The sequence below is a fragment of the Aquarana catesbeiana genome, linkage group LG03, assembly GCF_042186555.1.
Source record: "Aquarana catesbeiana isolate 2022-GZ linkage group LG03, ASM4218655v1, whole genome shotgun sequence".
Taxonomy (NCBI): Eukaryota; Metazoa; Chordata; class Amphibia; order Anura; family Ranidae; genus Aquarana; species Aquarana catesbeiana.
In genome coordinates this window covers 447,474,065-447,488,449 of record NC_133326.1, presented here as the reverse complement: position 1 = coordinate 447,488,449, position 14,385 = coordinate 447,474,065, and the positions used below count along the sequence as shown (strand labels likewise).

Here is a 14,385-nt window from a genome sequence, read left to right as displayed (position 1 = left end):
CACGTGTAAGTGTCCTGCTTCATAATATAAGGAGACAGCAAAGCCAACAAATGGTGAAAAACAGGGTCCGTCATCTGGAAATAATTCCTGAAATCATCAGGATTATTTTCCTGGATCTCCTGCAGCAAAGGCATGTGACAGAATTGGTCACGCTGGAGCAACCAATTCTTTGTCCATGAACCCCTCCTCGCCCTGTTCATGAACTGGACTTGGGTCAAAGCAAGAATTCCAACACCAAGCCCAATAATGGCACGAGCTCTCTGACGAGAACGTAACCACAACATGGCTAGAAAATGGTCAGCTGGTCAGATCAAACTAACAGAACACACTGAAAATCAGAAAGGACCTGAGAAGGACGATCTGAAAATCAGAAATCAGCGGACAAGAATGCACTGAAAAACAGAAGGAACGAACTGACAACACGTACTGAAGAACAGATACTGTCACGTACCTGGTGGAGATCAAGCTGGGGAGGGGGCTTCTCTTGCACCTCTTGTCCGACACCCCTGGTAGTGATGACAGGGAGTGAAGGACACAGAGTGGCACGAGGGCCGATGTAGCTGTTGGCACTGGCTGGGCCTTGGCAGGAACCAGGTGGCTGTAGAGAGCTGGCAGGCTCTGAGAACTGGAGCTCCGAATCGCTGGATCATCAGATGGAGGCGTAGCCAGGACGAAAGCCAGGAGGTCATCAACAGCCGGACAGAGCAGGTACCAAGACAGGAGGCTCAGGTAGGCAGGCAGAGGTCAAGGAAAAGGTTCAGGTATAGCCGGGTCAAGACACAGGTAACTGGAACAGATCAGGTAAGCAGGCACTAGCTGAAAGACCACTCAGCAAAGTTCATGTGTCAGTGCTCAGTTTTAATAGGCTACTTGGCGCCCAAACGTGCATGTGTGCGTGCGCATTAATGCGCACCTGCGTGAGCGCAGTGGCGTGCACCTGTGTGCGCGCATTGGTGCACGCCTGTACATGCTTGCGCATGCGTCAGTACAAGGCCTTCTTTACACTGGTGTGCCCGTACTTGTGCGCAGGTGCGCGTCTGTTAGCCGGACTTCTCTTACAGATACGAACCCACAAGCACAAACTGAAAAGCAGAAACGAACTGAAAAGCACGAGGCTAAAAAGCGCGAATCCTCTCTCACCAAACTTCTACTAACACGAGATAAACACGAGATTAGCAGAAGGAGCCCAAAGGGTGGCTTTTGAACTTCCTTTTCATAGTCCCGTCGTACGTGTTGTACATCACTGCGTTCTCACGTTCAGAATTTTGGGCCAACATTTGTGTGACCGTGTGTATGCAAGACAAGTTTGAGCCAACATCCGTCGGGAAAAAAAACATGGATTTGTTGTCGGAATGTGCAATCGTGTGTACGGGCCATTAGGCTGGCCACAATAAAAGGCCACTCTAAAATGTGCAGTTTTACTGTATTGGGGGGGTCAGGGGGGTCCGAAAACCAGTCAGTATCTGGTGTGAACACCATTTGCTTCACGCAGTGCAGCACATCTCCTTCACATAGCATTGATCAGGTTGTTGATTGTGGCCTGTGGAATGTTGGTCCATTCCTCTTCAATGGCTATGCGAAGTTGCTGGATATTGGCAGGAACTGGAACTCGCTATCATATACGATAATCCTGAGCATCCCAAACATGCTTAATGGGTGACATGTCCAGTGAGTATGCTGTCCATGCAAGAACTGGGATGTTTACAGCTTCCAAGAATTGTGTACAGATCCTTGCAACATGAGGCCGTGCATTATCATGCTGCAACATGAGGCGATGGTCATGGATGAACAGCACAACAATGGGCCTCAGTATCTTGTCACGTTATCTCTGTGCATTCAAAATGCCATCAATAAAATGCACCTGTGTTCGTTGTCCATAGCATACACCTGCCCATACCATAACCCCACGGGCCACTCGATCCACAATGTTGACATCAGCAAACCACTCACCCACACAACGCCATACACGCTGTCTGTCTGTACAGTGAAAACAGGGATTCATCCGTGAGGAGAACAACTCTCCAAAGAGCCAGACACCTTTGAATGTGAGCATTTGCCCACTCAAATCGGTTACGATGACGAATTGCAGTCAGGTCGAGACCCCGATGAGGACGACGAGCATGCAGATGAGCTTCCCTCAGACTCAGACTGTTTATGACAGTTCGTGCAGAAATTCTTTGGTTATGCAAACCGATTGTTGCAGCAGCTGTCTGGGTGGCTGGTCTCAGATGATCTTGGAGGTGAAGATACTGGATGTGGAGGTCCTGGGCTGGTGTGGTTACATGTGGTCTGCGGTTGTGAGGCCGGTTGGATGTACTGCCAAATTCTCTGAAATGCCTTTGGAGACGGCTTATGGTAGAGAAATGAACATTCAATTCAAGGGCAACAGCTCTGGTGGACATTCCTGCAGTCAGCATGCCAATTGCACGCGCCCTCAATACTTGTGACATTTGTGGCATTGTGCTGTGTGATAAAACTGCACATTTTAGAGTGGCTTTTGATTGTGACCAGCCTAAGGCACACCTGTGCAGGTCTACAATCTTGTCCCCGGTGTCCTTTGACAGCTCTTTGGTCTTGTGTATGATGGTGAGGCTTGAATGGAACGAAGAGATTCTGTGGACAGGTGTCTTTTATATACATAACAAGTTGTTGTTAGGAGCACCTTCCCTCTTAAAGCGGTTTTCCGCCCCCCCCCCCTCCAAAAATTAAAAGTCAGCAGCTACACTTTTAATATTAGGACACTTACCTGTCTTGGATTCCAGTGACGTCAGCACCCCAAACAATGTTTCCATCGGCTGTCGGGTGCTGCCATCGCCATTGCCGGTACGGGAACCCTTGCGGCTTCACAGCCGGGTCCCTACTGCGCATGCGCGCTGTGCTCTCATACTGACCCGGCAGCAGGGGAAGGAGGAGGGAGGATGTGGGGGCTGAACTTGTGACGTGCCTCGCTGTAGCGAGGTCCAATGGAAATGGGGACAGGGTATCTTTCAAAAACAGGTACCCACCCCCCCCGAAAGGTGCCAAATGTGGCACTGGAGGAGGGGAGGAATCAAATAAGTGGAAGATCCACTTTTGGGTGGAACTCCGTTTTAACTTGACAGTACTAATCTATGTAACACATGAGCATATACTATAGCCAGTCCGTGGGAGCCATAATTATTGTTGGTTGGTATGGGGATCAAATACTTATTTTACTCACTGAACTACAGCTCCATTTATAACATTTGTATTGTGTTTTATCTGGATATTTGGTTGATATTCTGTCTCGATCATTTAAAATACACCTATGATAACAAATATAGGGGTAGATTTACTAAAACTGGTGCACTCAGAATCTGGTGCAGCTGTGCATGAAGGCCAATCAGCTTCTAATGTCAGCTTGTTCAGTTTTTGGCAATAAAACCTGAACAAGCTGAAATAAAATATATACATATATATATATATATATATATATATATATATATATATATATTAGAAGGCCAGTATTGTGGCCTGAATTTATGGGAGGAGCCCGGTGGTTATTCAAGCTCGCCGCTCGCCCTTGCTCTCTGTCGGTTCCAGTGCGCGATTCGTTACGTCACCAGGCTGACTCTTAAGCTCACTGCGTGTTCGTGAGTCTGTTGTTCCGAATACAGTACGCTGCAGGTGCTTATTTGTGGTTTGTCGTTCAAAGTCTTGCTCGCTGTAACAGGTAGGATTTGTTACCCCCCTTGTCGTATCACGTTTAACTAGCTTGTTTCTCGTTTTGTTCCCCATTCCTTGTTCGGTTCTGCTGTGGAGCTTACGAATTGTTCGTAGGCCTCCAGTACGCAGTGGTCACAGGCCCTTCCCTGTTTCTTCTCAGATTCACAACGGATGCATGGCACACTTACCACAGTCCGATTCGTACCTAGTCACATCAGCAGCACTGTGGTTCGCATCGGTCACATCCCACACCGATTCATACCGCTCACCCCCATACCCTACTAACGATTCATTGTCTCACTCACCGGTCCATATCACTTCATGTCACACGCATCACACTGATTCGAGCCTAAGTCGCCTTGGCGGCACTAATGCTTCGCTTCACTCGCATCCCACGCATCGATCGTAGTGGTTCCTACAAAACCCTACTTTTGTTGTTCATATCATTGTGCTGACCGATTCGATTCGTGTCAGCAGCTACATGCATCACACTCCAAACTGAACCTAGTCGCACCAGCGGCACAACGGTTCTCATCACTCGCAACCCACTCACCGATTCGTAGCGGTTCGTACCATACCATACGATTCGTTTTCATATCATTGTTCTGACCGATTCGGATCGTATCAGCAACCACATGCATCACACTCCAAACCGAACCTAGTCGCACCAGTGGCACAACGGTTCGCATCACTCGCATCCCACACACCGATTCGTAGCGGTTCGTACCATACCATATGATTCGTTTTCATATCATTGTTCTGACCGATTCAGATCATGTCAGCAACCACATGCATCACACTCCAAACCGAACCTAGCCGCACCAGTGGCACAACGGCTCGCATCCCACGCACCGATTCGTAGCGGTTCGTACCATACCATACCCTATTTGTTATTTGCATCGTTGTTCTGACCGATTCGGATTGTATCAGCAGCTACATGCATCACACTCCAAACTGAACCTAGGCGCATTGGCGGCACAACGGTTAGCATCTCGAGTATTCCACACTCAATTCGTTACACTCCCTATAATAAATCTACAATTCCTTACGTTACGGGTGAATGTCCTGTGGCTGAGCTTCTACTTCTCCACACACCCCACCCCTTCACTGGCAGTATTCCTGCTACACGGCTTCACGGCAGGGTTCCACACTGGCTTCATCACCTTATCCCTCTCCACTCACGAGTGCAAGAACCTACGGTCAGCGGCCATCGATGCTCAGGCCATAGACATCCTCTTACAGACGGAGTTAGATAAAGGGTTTATCATCGGCCCCTTCTCACAGTCACCTTTCCAGATTTGGAGAGTCTATTGGGCTTGTCAAGGGCAAGTTCACAAATAAACTCCGCTTAGTTTACGACTTGTCTGTGCCTCATTTCTCGCATATCCCTAGTTTGAACTCCCTGATCCCTTTCCGAGGAAGTTTCTCTCAAGTATTCGTCAGTTGACATGGCCTTCCAGGCCACCATTAAGATAGGCAACCACCCCTGGCTATCCAAAGCAGATATTACAGATGCCTTCAAACTCCTGCCTATCGAACCATCCCTCTGATGGTGGCATGGCATTAAGTGAAGGGATTCTCACTATTTTGCCACCAAGCTGACCTTTGGCACTAAAAGCTGTTTGACATTTTCGCCTAGTCCCTTACTCGCTCCCCACCATGTCCTTCCTGCGCAGACTGCGTGCAATTATCATTACATCACCAATTTAATATTTACTGTGAGCATATCCCTGGCAAGTGCAATGCCGCAGCAGATGCACTGTCTCGCTTCAATTTTGTCTCATTCTTCCAGCAGGTATCTAGAGCCGACCTATCATCCACTTTTATCCCACCTAGGTCTCAACTAACAGTAGATTGATGCCACATCTTGCCAATGCAACCCAACTCATCAACCACCCGCTGTCTAGCAACACACTTAAGGCTTACCACACGGCCTGGAACACCTATTTCAGGTTCCTAGCCGCATGTCCCAGAACCACAGCAGACAATGTCACTCACATCCTAGTCTTCATATCTTATTGCCATACACAGCTGGCTCTCGTTCATAACACTATCAGGCTGTACCTAGCCGGTATTCAGCATTTCCTGTCCTTACAGAATCCCGGACAGCAATCTGTTTTCACAGCCCATACAGTGAAAGCCCTACTGTGTGGAATTCAGAAGCAGCAGCCCACTACCAACGGCAAACGTTTACCCATCACAAGCACTATCTTCAGGGGCATATCTGAAATCCTCACACATTCCCCCTTTGGGCTCTTGCCCAGCCTGGTCATCCAGGCAGCCATCTACCTGACTTTCTACAACTTCCTACGACCTAGCAAGTTCACCTCTGGTAGTACCAGTAGTCAGGTACTGTACAGACACTGTACAGACACCTGCTGACTCGCTTTCCAAACCATTATGTCCTTCACCTTACGGTATCCAAGACACAACAAACCGGACCCGGAGTAGATATCAACTTCTTCAGGACCAGCAACGCCTGGTGCCCAGTAACCATCCTTGACCGTCTGCTCTCTCACCTACCCAGTCAGCCGGTCTCCAGCTCGTTACTGCCTTTTCCAGTCAACCCCCTGACTGGCAGTCAGTTTATCAAACATGTTAGGGTCCTACTGCTCAACTTAGGCTTAGACCCCGGGCAGTATTCTGGACATTCCTTTCGGATCGGCGCAGCCTCAGCCGCATGTCAGCATGGAGTACCAGACCATGTGCTCAAGAAGCTAGGCAGATGGAAGTCCGCCTGCTTTGCCAGATATATTCTAAACCCTCAAGTGGAGATGGCCCTAGCCTTCTCCAAGCTTACTCAATGAGAACCAATAAAGATATATCCCCTACCTGCTTATTTTTGGTCCCTTTTCTTGGCTTACCTACCAGACGACCAAAAGCCACACCTCATGTCTATTTATGCTGTAAGTCTTGTCATGTGTTTATATGAGCCACATCTGTCTCTGTCTTAGGACCACGACCATAAGTTAGAAGGCCAGTATGGTGGCCTGAATTTATGGGAGGACCCGGTGAGTATTTAAGCTTGCCGCTCACCCTTGCTCTCTGTCAAGTCCAGTGCGCGATACCCTCCCTCCCATTCCCCTTTTTTACATTTCTCAGCACACTTTCCTCCACAATTATTCATTACTTGTCTTGGGTATGGCCCCATTTCTTGGCTTACCTACCAGATGGCCAAAATCCACACCATCGGTCTATTACAACATAGTAAATCTTGTCGCGTGTTTATGTGATCCACATCTGTCTCGGGCTTTTACAGTTGGGGTATTGTTGCAGCCTTGCTGGGTCTCCACATACTTTTAAGCAACTTATTTTGACTTTAGTAAAGCAGACTGTACGTGTGCATTATGTGTACATGGACACAATATACCAGGTCTTATAAACAGTGCTAATCACATTCAAAGCAATTTATCAATGATCTCTCTTCAAGTTTGGTAGGACAATAACGTGCCTTATAAAATTACATAAACTATAGATTAGGTAGATGTGATTATAATATAGACAGAAAGCTAATATATGTGGCACTCACTAACCTAAGTGAAAAAGCTAACAATATATCCAAGTGCAATAATATAATGAATGAAGCATATCATAAAGTATATCACAATAATTAATAATAACGTAATAATTGGTACAGCAGTGCAAAATGCTAAGGTGCAATGTGAAATGAATAAGCAATCAAGAGCTGTGCAATAATGTGCTAAAAAGTGGAATATAAACAATGTGCATAGACAAATATATATTTATGATGGCGTAACACGCAATTAGATGTGACAAAATGTCCAAAAAAAACAGATATTCATAAAAAAGTGATAAGTGCAATCCAATAAACTGTGTAATGCGACCCACAATGTAGACAGGATGAGATCTTCTGATAATGCAACACACAGTGAAGTGCAAGTGCAAAAAAGAATAAGAAGCAAGTGTCTTTGATGTAGATGATTCATCCAATCATACTCCAGAGTGTGACAGCGGTGGTGAGAAGCTGGAGGAAATAGCTGTCACACTCCGGAGTATGATTGGATGAATCATCTACATCATAGACACTTTCTTCTTCTTCTTTTTTGCACTTGCACTTCACTGCGTGTTGCATTATCAGAAGATCTCATCCTGTCTACATTGTGGGTTCCATTACACAGTTTATTGGATTGCGCTTATCACTTTTTTATGAATATCTGTTTGCGTTTTCTTTTTGGACATTTTGTCACACGTATTTGTGTGTCACGCCATCATATATATATCTTTGTCTATGCACATTGTTTATATTCCAATTTTTAGCACATTATTGCACAGCTCTTGATTGCTTATTCATTTCACATTGCACCTTAGCATTTTGCACTACTGTACTAATTAAGTTATTATTAATATTGTGATATACTTTATGATACGCTTCATTCATTATATTATTGCACTTGGATATATTGTTAGCTTTTTCACTTAGGTTAGTGAGCGCCACATATGTTGTTTTATTATTTCTTTTAGTTATGTGAGTACACTTTTTATGTTGGCGGCTCCTTTCCAGTCCTCTGGTTGTTGTGGTTTTGCGTATTAATATTTCTTTACGTTAGAAAGCTAATATAAGTGAGACAGATATAAGGAAAAATAAGAAAAAAGAAAACAGGTAATAAGCTGACTGTACTAAAAAGCTGATACGATAAAAAAAAAGAAAAAAAGATATCAGATTAGGTGGATGCAATTAAGGGGTAATATAGACAGACAGCTACAAAATAAAATAGGTAAGCTATAAATAAGGAAAATAGAGTGTTAACAGTAATAGGGAATAGACTTGTTGTAGTAGAAAGAAATGATGTGAGGCTTTTTTGGACTTTCATGGTACTGTACAAAGGCTAGGCATAACCAAGGTAGATATATAAAATTTTATTTATTAAAAAAACCTTTAAAGCATACAAAATATCAGATGTAACTTTGTAGAGCTGATGTGCAAGATACATTTTCCAATCTTTAACTTTTAGATGTTTTGTATGCTTTAAAGATTTGTTTAATAAATGAAATTTTATATATCTACCTTGGTTATGCCTAGCCTTTGTACGGTAGCATGAAAGTCAAAAAAGCCTCAAACCATTTCTGTCTACATTTGATAGGACCCCCCCACCCCCCTTTTTTTTCTAAACTTGTTGTAGTGATAAACTGATGAAAGAGAAAAAGACAAAATATAGGTTAGGTAGACAGAAGACAAAAAGAGAGTAAGAAAGAAAAATATAGGTTAGGTAGAGGTGTTGCATTGATAATATAGGCAGCTAATACAGGTAAGACAGAAAAAGAGAAAGAGGATATTCAAAATGTGAAAAGAAACTGGTAATAAATTGACTGTTTTGATGAGAGAGCAAGCAAAAAATAAATAAAAAGAGTGAGAGATAAAAAAACTAAGAAAAAGAGAAATAAAAAAAAGAGAAGAGTAACAAAAAATAAAAAGAGAGAGAGAGACCACAAAATGAGAAAAATAAAAAGAGAGAAGAAATATAAAGAGAGAGAAAGAAAAAAAGAGAAGAGAGAAAGAAACAAAGAGAGAGAGAGAAAGAGTGCAAAAAAAAAGAAATAAAAGGGAGAAAAAAATAAGAGAGAAAGAAAAAAAGAGAAGAGAAACAGAAAAATGGAGAGGGAGAGAGTGAGAGAGAGAGAGAGAGAGAGAGAGAGAGAGAGAGAGAGAGAGAGAGAGAGAGTAGAAACAGAAAAAAAGGAGAGAGAGCACAAAAAAGAGAGAAATAAAAAAAGAAAAAAAAAGAGGGAAGAAAAAAAGAGAAGGGAAACAGAAAAATAAAGAGGGAGAGAAAGAAAGAAAGAAAGAAAGAAAGAAAGAAAGAAAGAAAGAAAGAAAGAAAGAAAGAAAGAAAGAAAGAAAGAAAGAAAGAAAGAAAGAAAGAAAGAAAGAAAGAAAGAAAGAAAGAAAGAAAGAAAGAAAGAAAGAAAGAAAAGAGAGAAAGAGTGCAAAAAAAAGAAGAAAATAAAAGGGGAGAAAAAAATAAGAGAGAAAGAAAAAAGAGAAGAGAAACAGAAAAATGGAGAGAGAGAGAGAGAGAGAGAGAGAGAGAGAGAGAGAGAGAGAGAACAAAAAAGAGAGAAAGAAAAAGAGAGAACAAAAAAAGGAAAGAAAAAAAGAGAAGAGAAACAGAAAAAATACAGAGAGAAAGAGAGAAAGCAAAAGAGAGAGAGAGAGAGAGAGAACAAAAAAGAGAGAAAGAAAAAGAGAGAACAAACAAAGGAAAGAAAAAAAAAGAGAAGAGAAACAGAAAAAATACAGAGAGGAAGAGAGAGAGCAAAAGAGAGAGAGAGAGAGAGAGAGAGAGAGAGAGAGAGAGAGAGAGAGAGAGAGAGAGAGAGAGATTGAGATAATAGAAACAGGATAAAAAGAGAGAGAGCACAAAAAAGAGAGGAAGAAAAAAAGAAAAAAAAAGAGAAGAAAAAAAGAGAAGGGAAACAGAAAAATAAAGAGGGAGAGAAAGAAAGAAAGAAAGAAAGAAAGAAAGAAAGAAAGAAAGAAAGAAAGAAAGAAAGAAAGAAAGAAAGAAAGAAAGAAAGAAAGAAAGAAAGAAAGAAAGAGAAGAGAAGAGAAGAGAAGAGAAGAGAAGAGAAGAGAAGAGAAGAGAAGAGAAGAGAAGAGAGAAAGAGTGCAAAAAAAAAAGAAATAAAAGGGGAGAAAAAAATAAGAGAGAAAGAAAAAAGAGAAGAGAAACAGAAAAATGGAGGGAGAGAGAGAGAGAGAGAGAGAGAGAGAGAGAGAGAGAGAGAGAGAGAGAGAGAGAGAGAGAACAAAAAAGAGAGAAAGAAAAAGAGAGAACAAAAAAAGGAAAGAAAAAAAGAAAAGAGAAACAGAAAAAAAAGAGAGAAAGAGAGAAAGCAAAAGAGAGAGAGAGAGAGAGAGAGAGAGAGAGAGAGAGAGAGAGAGAGAGAGGGAGAGATTGAGATAATAGAAACAGGATAAAAAGAGAGAGAGCACAAAAAAGAGAGGAAGAAAAAAAGAAAAAAAAAGAGAGAAGAAAAAAAGAGAAGGGAAACAGAAAAATAAAGAGGGAGAGGGGGAGAGAAAGAAAGAAAGAAAGAAAGAAAGAAAGAAAGAAAGAAAGAAAGAAAGAAAGAAAGAAAGAAAGAAAGAAAGAAAGAAAGAAAGAAAAGAAAGAAAAGAAAGAAAGAAAGAAAGAAAGAAAGAAAGAAAGAAAGAAAGAAAGAAAGAAAGAAAGAAAGAAAGAAAGAAAGAAAGAATAGAGAAGATAAACTGAAAAATAAAGAGAGCGAGAAAGAGAGCAAAAAAAGAGAGAAAAAAGAAAGAGAAAGAAAAAAGAGAAGAGAAAAAGAAAAATAAAGAGAGAGAGAGAGAATGACTATGTAGAGGTTGAGTAATGCAGGGAAATGGGAATATGGACAGATAGCTAATAAAGGTGATATGGAAATAAAGAATGTAACGTATAAAAAAGAAAATATAAAAAGCTAACACGTTTGATGTGAGAGAAAGAAGAAAGGAAGGAAAGAATTGAAAGAAGAAAGATTCGGTTAGGTGGATGCAGTGAGATGGTAATACTGACAGACAGGCGGACAGCTGAGAGGTGAGACAGAAGTGAGGAGAAGAGGGAATTAAAAGTAAAGAATGAGTGTCAGCAGAAGTAACAATGAAAGTTCTAGAATGCGCGCTGTTCTGACAATAACCCCTTAAAGCGCCTTTATTGGGGAACGTGCCCGTGCCTTCCAGGCTAATCACTTTGTTCAGTCTCCTCTCCTCTCCTCTGCTCTCCTCTCCCCCCTGCGCTCCTTTTAATAGACTAATGAAGCTCAAACAAGTCGGCTTATGGCGGTAGGGGCTCACGTGTCACGGATAGGGCTGCGCGCTGTGATTGGCCGGCTGTAATTCTAGGCACACTCCCGGGGGAGAATGGGAGCCGGGGACATAAATTATGTAAATGACGGAGAGTGCAGCACGGGGCAGACCTGATGCCTTGATTCATTCATGCCTCGGTCCGGGGGAGGGGGTCATTGTGTGGCGTCCTATATAAGGTGTCTGAGGCCAGTCGTGTGCCGAACTCACTCCTCACACGAGCTGATAGCAGCAAGGATCACTTCAAAGACAAGAGCTGTCGCGTGTCTCTTTCATCTGAACTTTCCAAGTCTTCACTGTAAGTATGAGTGTCCTCTTCACTTACCGCATACAACCTATTGACGTCTCTCTTCTATCTATCTGCCTGCTTTATCATCATTGGAGTTCATCTGCCTGTTTTTCCACTTATTCTCAGCTGTGTTTTCATGTTATGGTTCTACTTTGTATGTAGTTAGCTAGGACACATCAGATATATTTGTATTTTGTACATTTTCTGCTTTTATTTCTAACTCAGTTTTAGTTGTATTTGGTTACTTATTGCGCTCTTCTTCTCTTCGCAGAAATCCATCCGCCATGGACAGAGTCTACTCTGATTATGATGCCTCCAGTCAGATGTCCTTCTCTCCATCAGAGGATGAGGACTACTCCAGCCTGCAGTCCCCATCACCCTTCTCCACCGGTCACCTCACTTCTCCAACGCAAACTCCCGAGAAGTGCCAGGAACACAAGGAGGAGAAAAAGAAGAGAAGAGGCAGGAGCAGAGTGAAAAATCAAGCCGTCCTTCACACCATCAAAAAGACCAGGAGGGTCAAAGCTAATGACAGGGAGAGGAACAGGATGCACAACCTCAACTCAGCTTTGGACGAGCTCAGGGGCATCCTGCCCTGCTTCCCTGATGACACCAAGCTGACCAAGATTGAGACGCTTAGACTGGCCCATAACTACATCTGGGCGCTTTCTGAAACTCTGAGGCTAGCTGACCAGTGCAAAGACAAGACAGAGAAAGATATGGTGCACCCTGGTTACATGAGTCCTTCAGCACCATGCAGCCCTGGCAGTGATGCTGGATCCTGGCTATCAACTGTCTCTCCATCATCATCCTCCTCTTCCTTTTCTGTATGCACCTCAAACCCAAGTAGCCCAGCTATGTCTGAAGACTGTTACTATGCACATAAAGAGAACTTCTTTTCACTACACACCATCCCACAAAACTTTATGCAGCACTCCGCCTGCTATGTTCAGTACCAGTAGACTTAGTCTTCTGCCCCTCTCTTCTTGCCTTACAATGTGAACCTTCCTTTTAATTCACGTGTGCTATAGTGTATTATAGAGGCTTGACCTAAACGTTTATATGCTGCCTTAAAAGACTTGTTGTAAGGTCTTCCAAGACTCTTAAACTCACTGTGAAACCCAAATCGTTGTGAAATAAGATAACCACTTCGCCAAGGCTTTCACTATTTTTGCACTTTTTAAAAAAAAATCCACAACTTTTGTATTATTTTCCTACCAGAGCCTTTTTTTCCCAAGAAATCTCTTTAAAAATCATGTTCGTAGGTTTTTTTTTTTTTTTTTTTTTCCTGATGCACACTGGGTGAAAAGTCAATTTTACAATTTGTAAAACTCTCACGAAGAAAAATGAGCATGACAATTTGGTTTGGATACCCTGACAATACAATGAAAGGACTTGAATAGGAGACAAGGCCTTGGGCTCATACATTATTTATCATGACCTCCTCTACTGCTGTCTTCCTATAGAGTAGGTAGGACTCAATCCGGTAATATGGGAGTTCTCAGACTGGGAGCCTCACCAGAGTTTAATTTATTCAAAGAAATGTTTCATTGATATGAAAATGTATTTTTTTGTATATAAAGATTTTTTATTCTATTATGTATTGTTTTTGGTAAGTGTTTTTCCAGATGTGATAATAAATTTGCTACATTTTTATGAAATAAATTTACTTGTCTTTAATTTGTTGACAAGGTTAAACCCTACAAAAAACAAACAAACATAACATGAATAATACGAATAACAGTGTTTTGCAATTTATTTTTTTTTAAATAACATGCTTAAGTAATAACATTTTATAATAAAATAAAAAATACATAAAATAAAAATACTTGTTACATAATATTTCATAATATAGATTAAAAAAGTAGATTTTTTAAAATTAATAAAAATGAAAGCTGTGTTGCCATTTTATAATATAAATTAAAGTATATAAATTTAAAAAGTTGATACAAGTAAAACATTACAACTGTGCTGCCAGTGGTAACCAAGGTGTTAGTTAAAAATTCTAAGGTGCATTAAAAAAAAAAAAAAAAAAATAGCTGCAAGCTGATTTGTTGTCAAGGGTAACACCCATGCAATTTGCAGCAGGTTTTGTGATTTAGCCTCAGTGGGGTGTTCAGTGGTTGTACACATGGAAGTACTCTGGCTAAGAAAGAATGGTATGTCCCTATAGTGAGAAACATTAGCCTGCAACAGATTTCTAAATAAAAGGGATTAAATGGATCGATAGAGTGACAGTTGGGTAGGAGTGACAGGTGGATGCCTGAAGCACAAGCGCAGCCTGCAATGACCCTGTGCAAAGAGTAAATGAGAGTTTTTACATTAGTGTTCCCACATCCTCCGAGCAACTTTCACTTTGAAGAGCTTGTAAGCGTGTCAGCAACACTTTGTTGGCAAATGAACCACTACAAAATGTTCAAAGTGCTTTGCATTGCAATCAGTACTAATGACTATAAATATAAGCCACACTGATGTAAAAATAAAAATAACAGTATGAGGTTATTTATTGAGGTTAAGAACATTGATGTGCGGAAACATACAACAACCCATAGTAGAAGACTACATACACTCCATTGCCAGTGATGAC

General features: G+C 41.9%; 1 protein-coding gene across 1 annotated transcript; it reads left to right on the top strand.

The window, feature by feature from the left end:
• The first annotated feature begins 11,974 nt into the window (after positions 1-11,974).
• NEUROG1 (neurogenin 1) lies at positions 11,975-12,865 on the top strand. Its single transcript, XM_073620823.1, has one exon. The coding sequence runs from the start codon at positions 12,083-12,085 to the stop codon at positions 12,758-12,760; it is 678 nt and encodes a 225-aa protein (XP_073476924.1). The 5' UTR covers positions 11,975-12,082; the 3' UTR covers positions 12,761-12,865.
• Positions 12,866-14,385: the final 1,520 nt, after the last annotated feature.

What these genes read in the sequence shown, in the direction of transcription:
- NEUROG1 (XM_073620823.1), top strand. Translation starts at nt 12,083, where the DNA reads ATGGACAGAGTCTACTCTGATTATGATGCCTCCAGTCAGATGTCCTTC.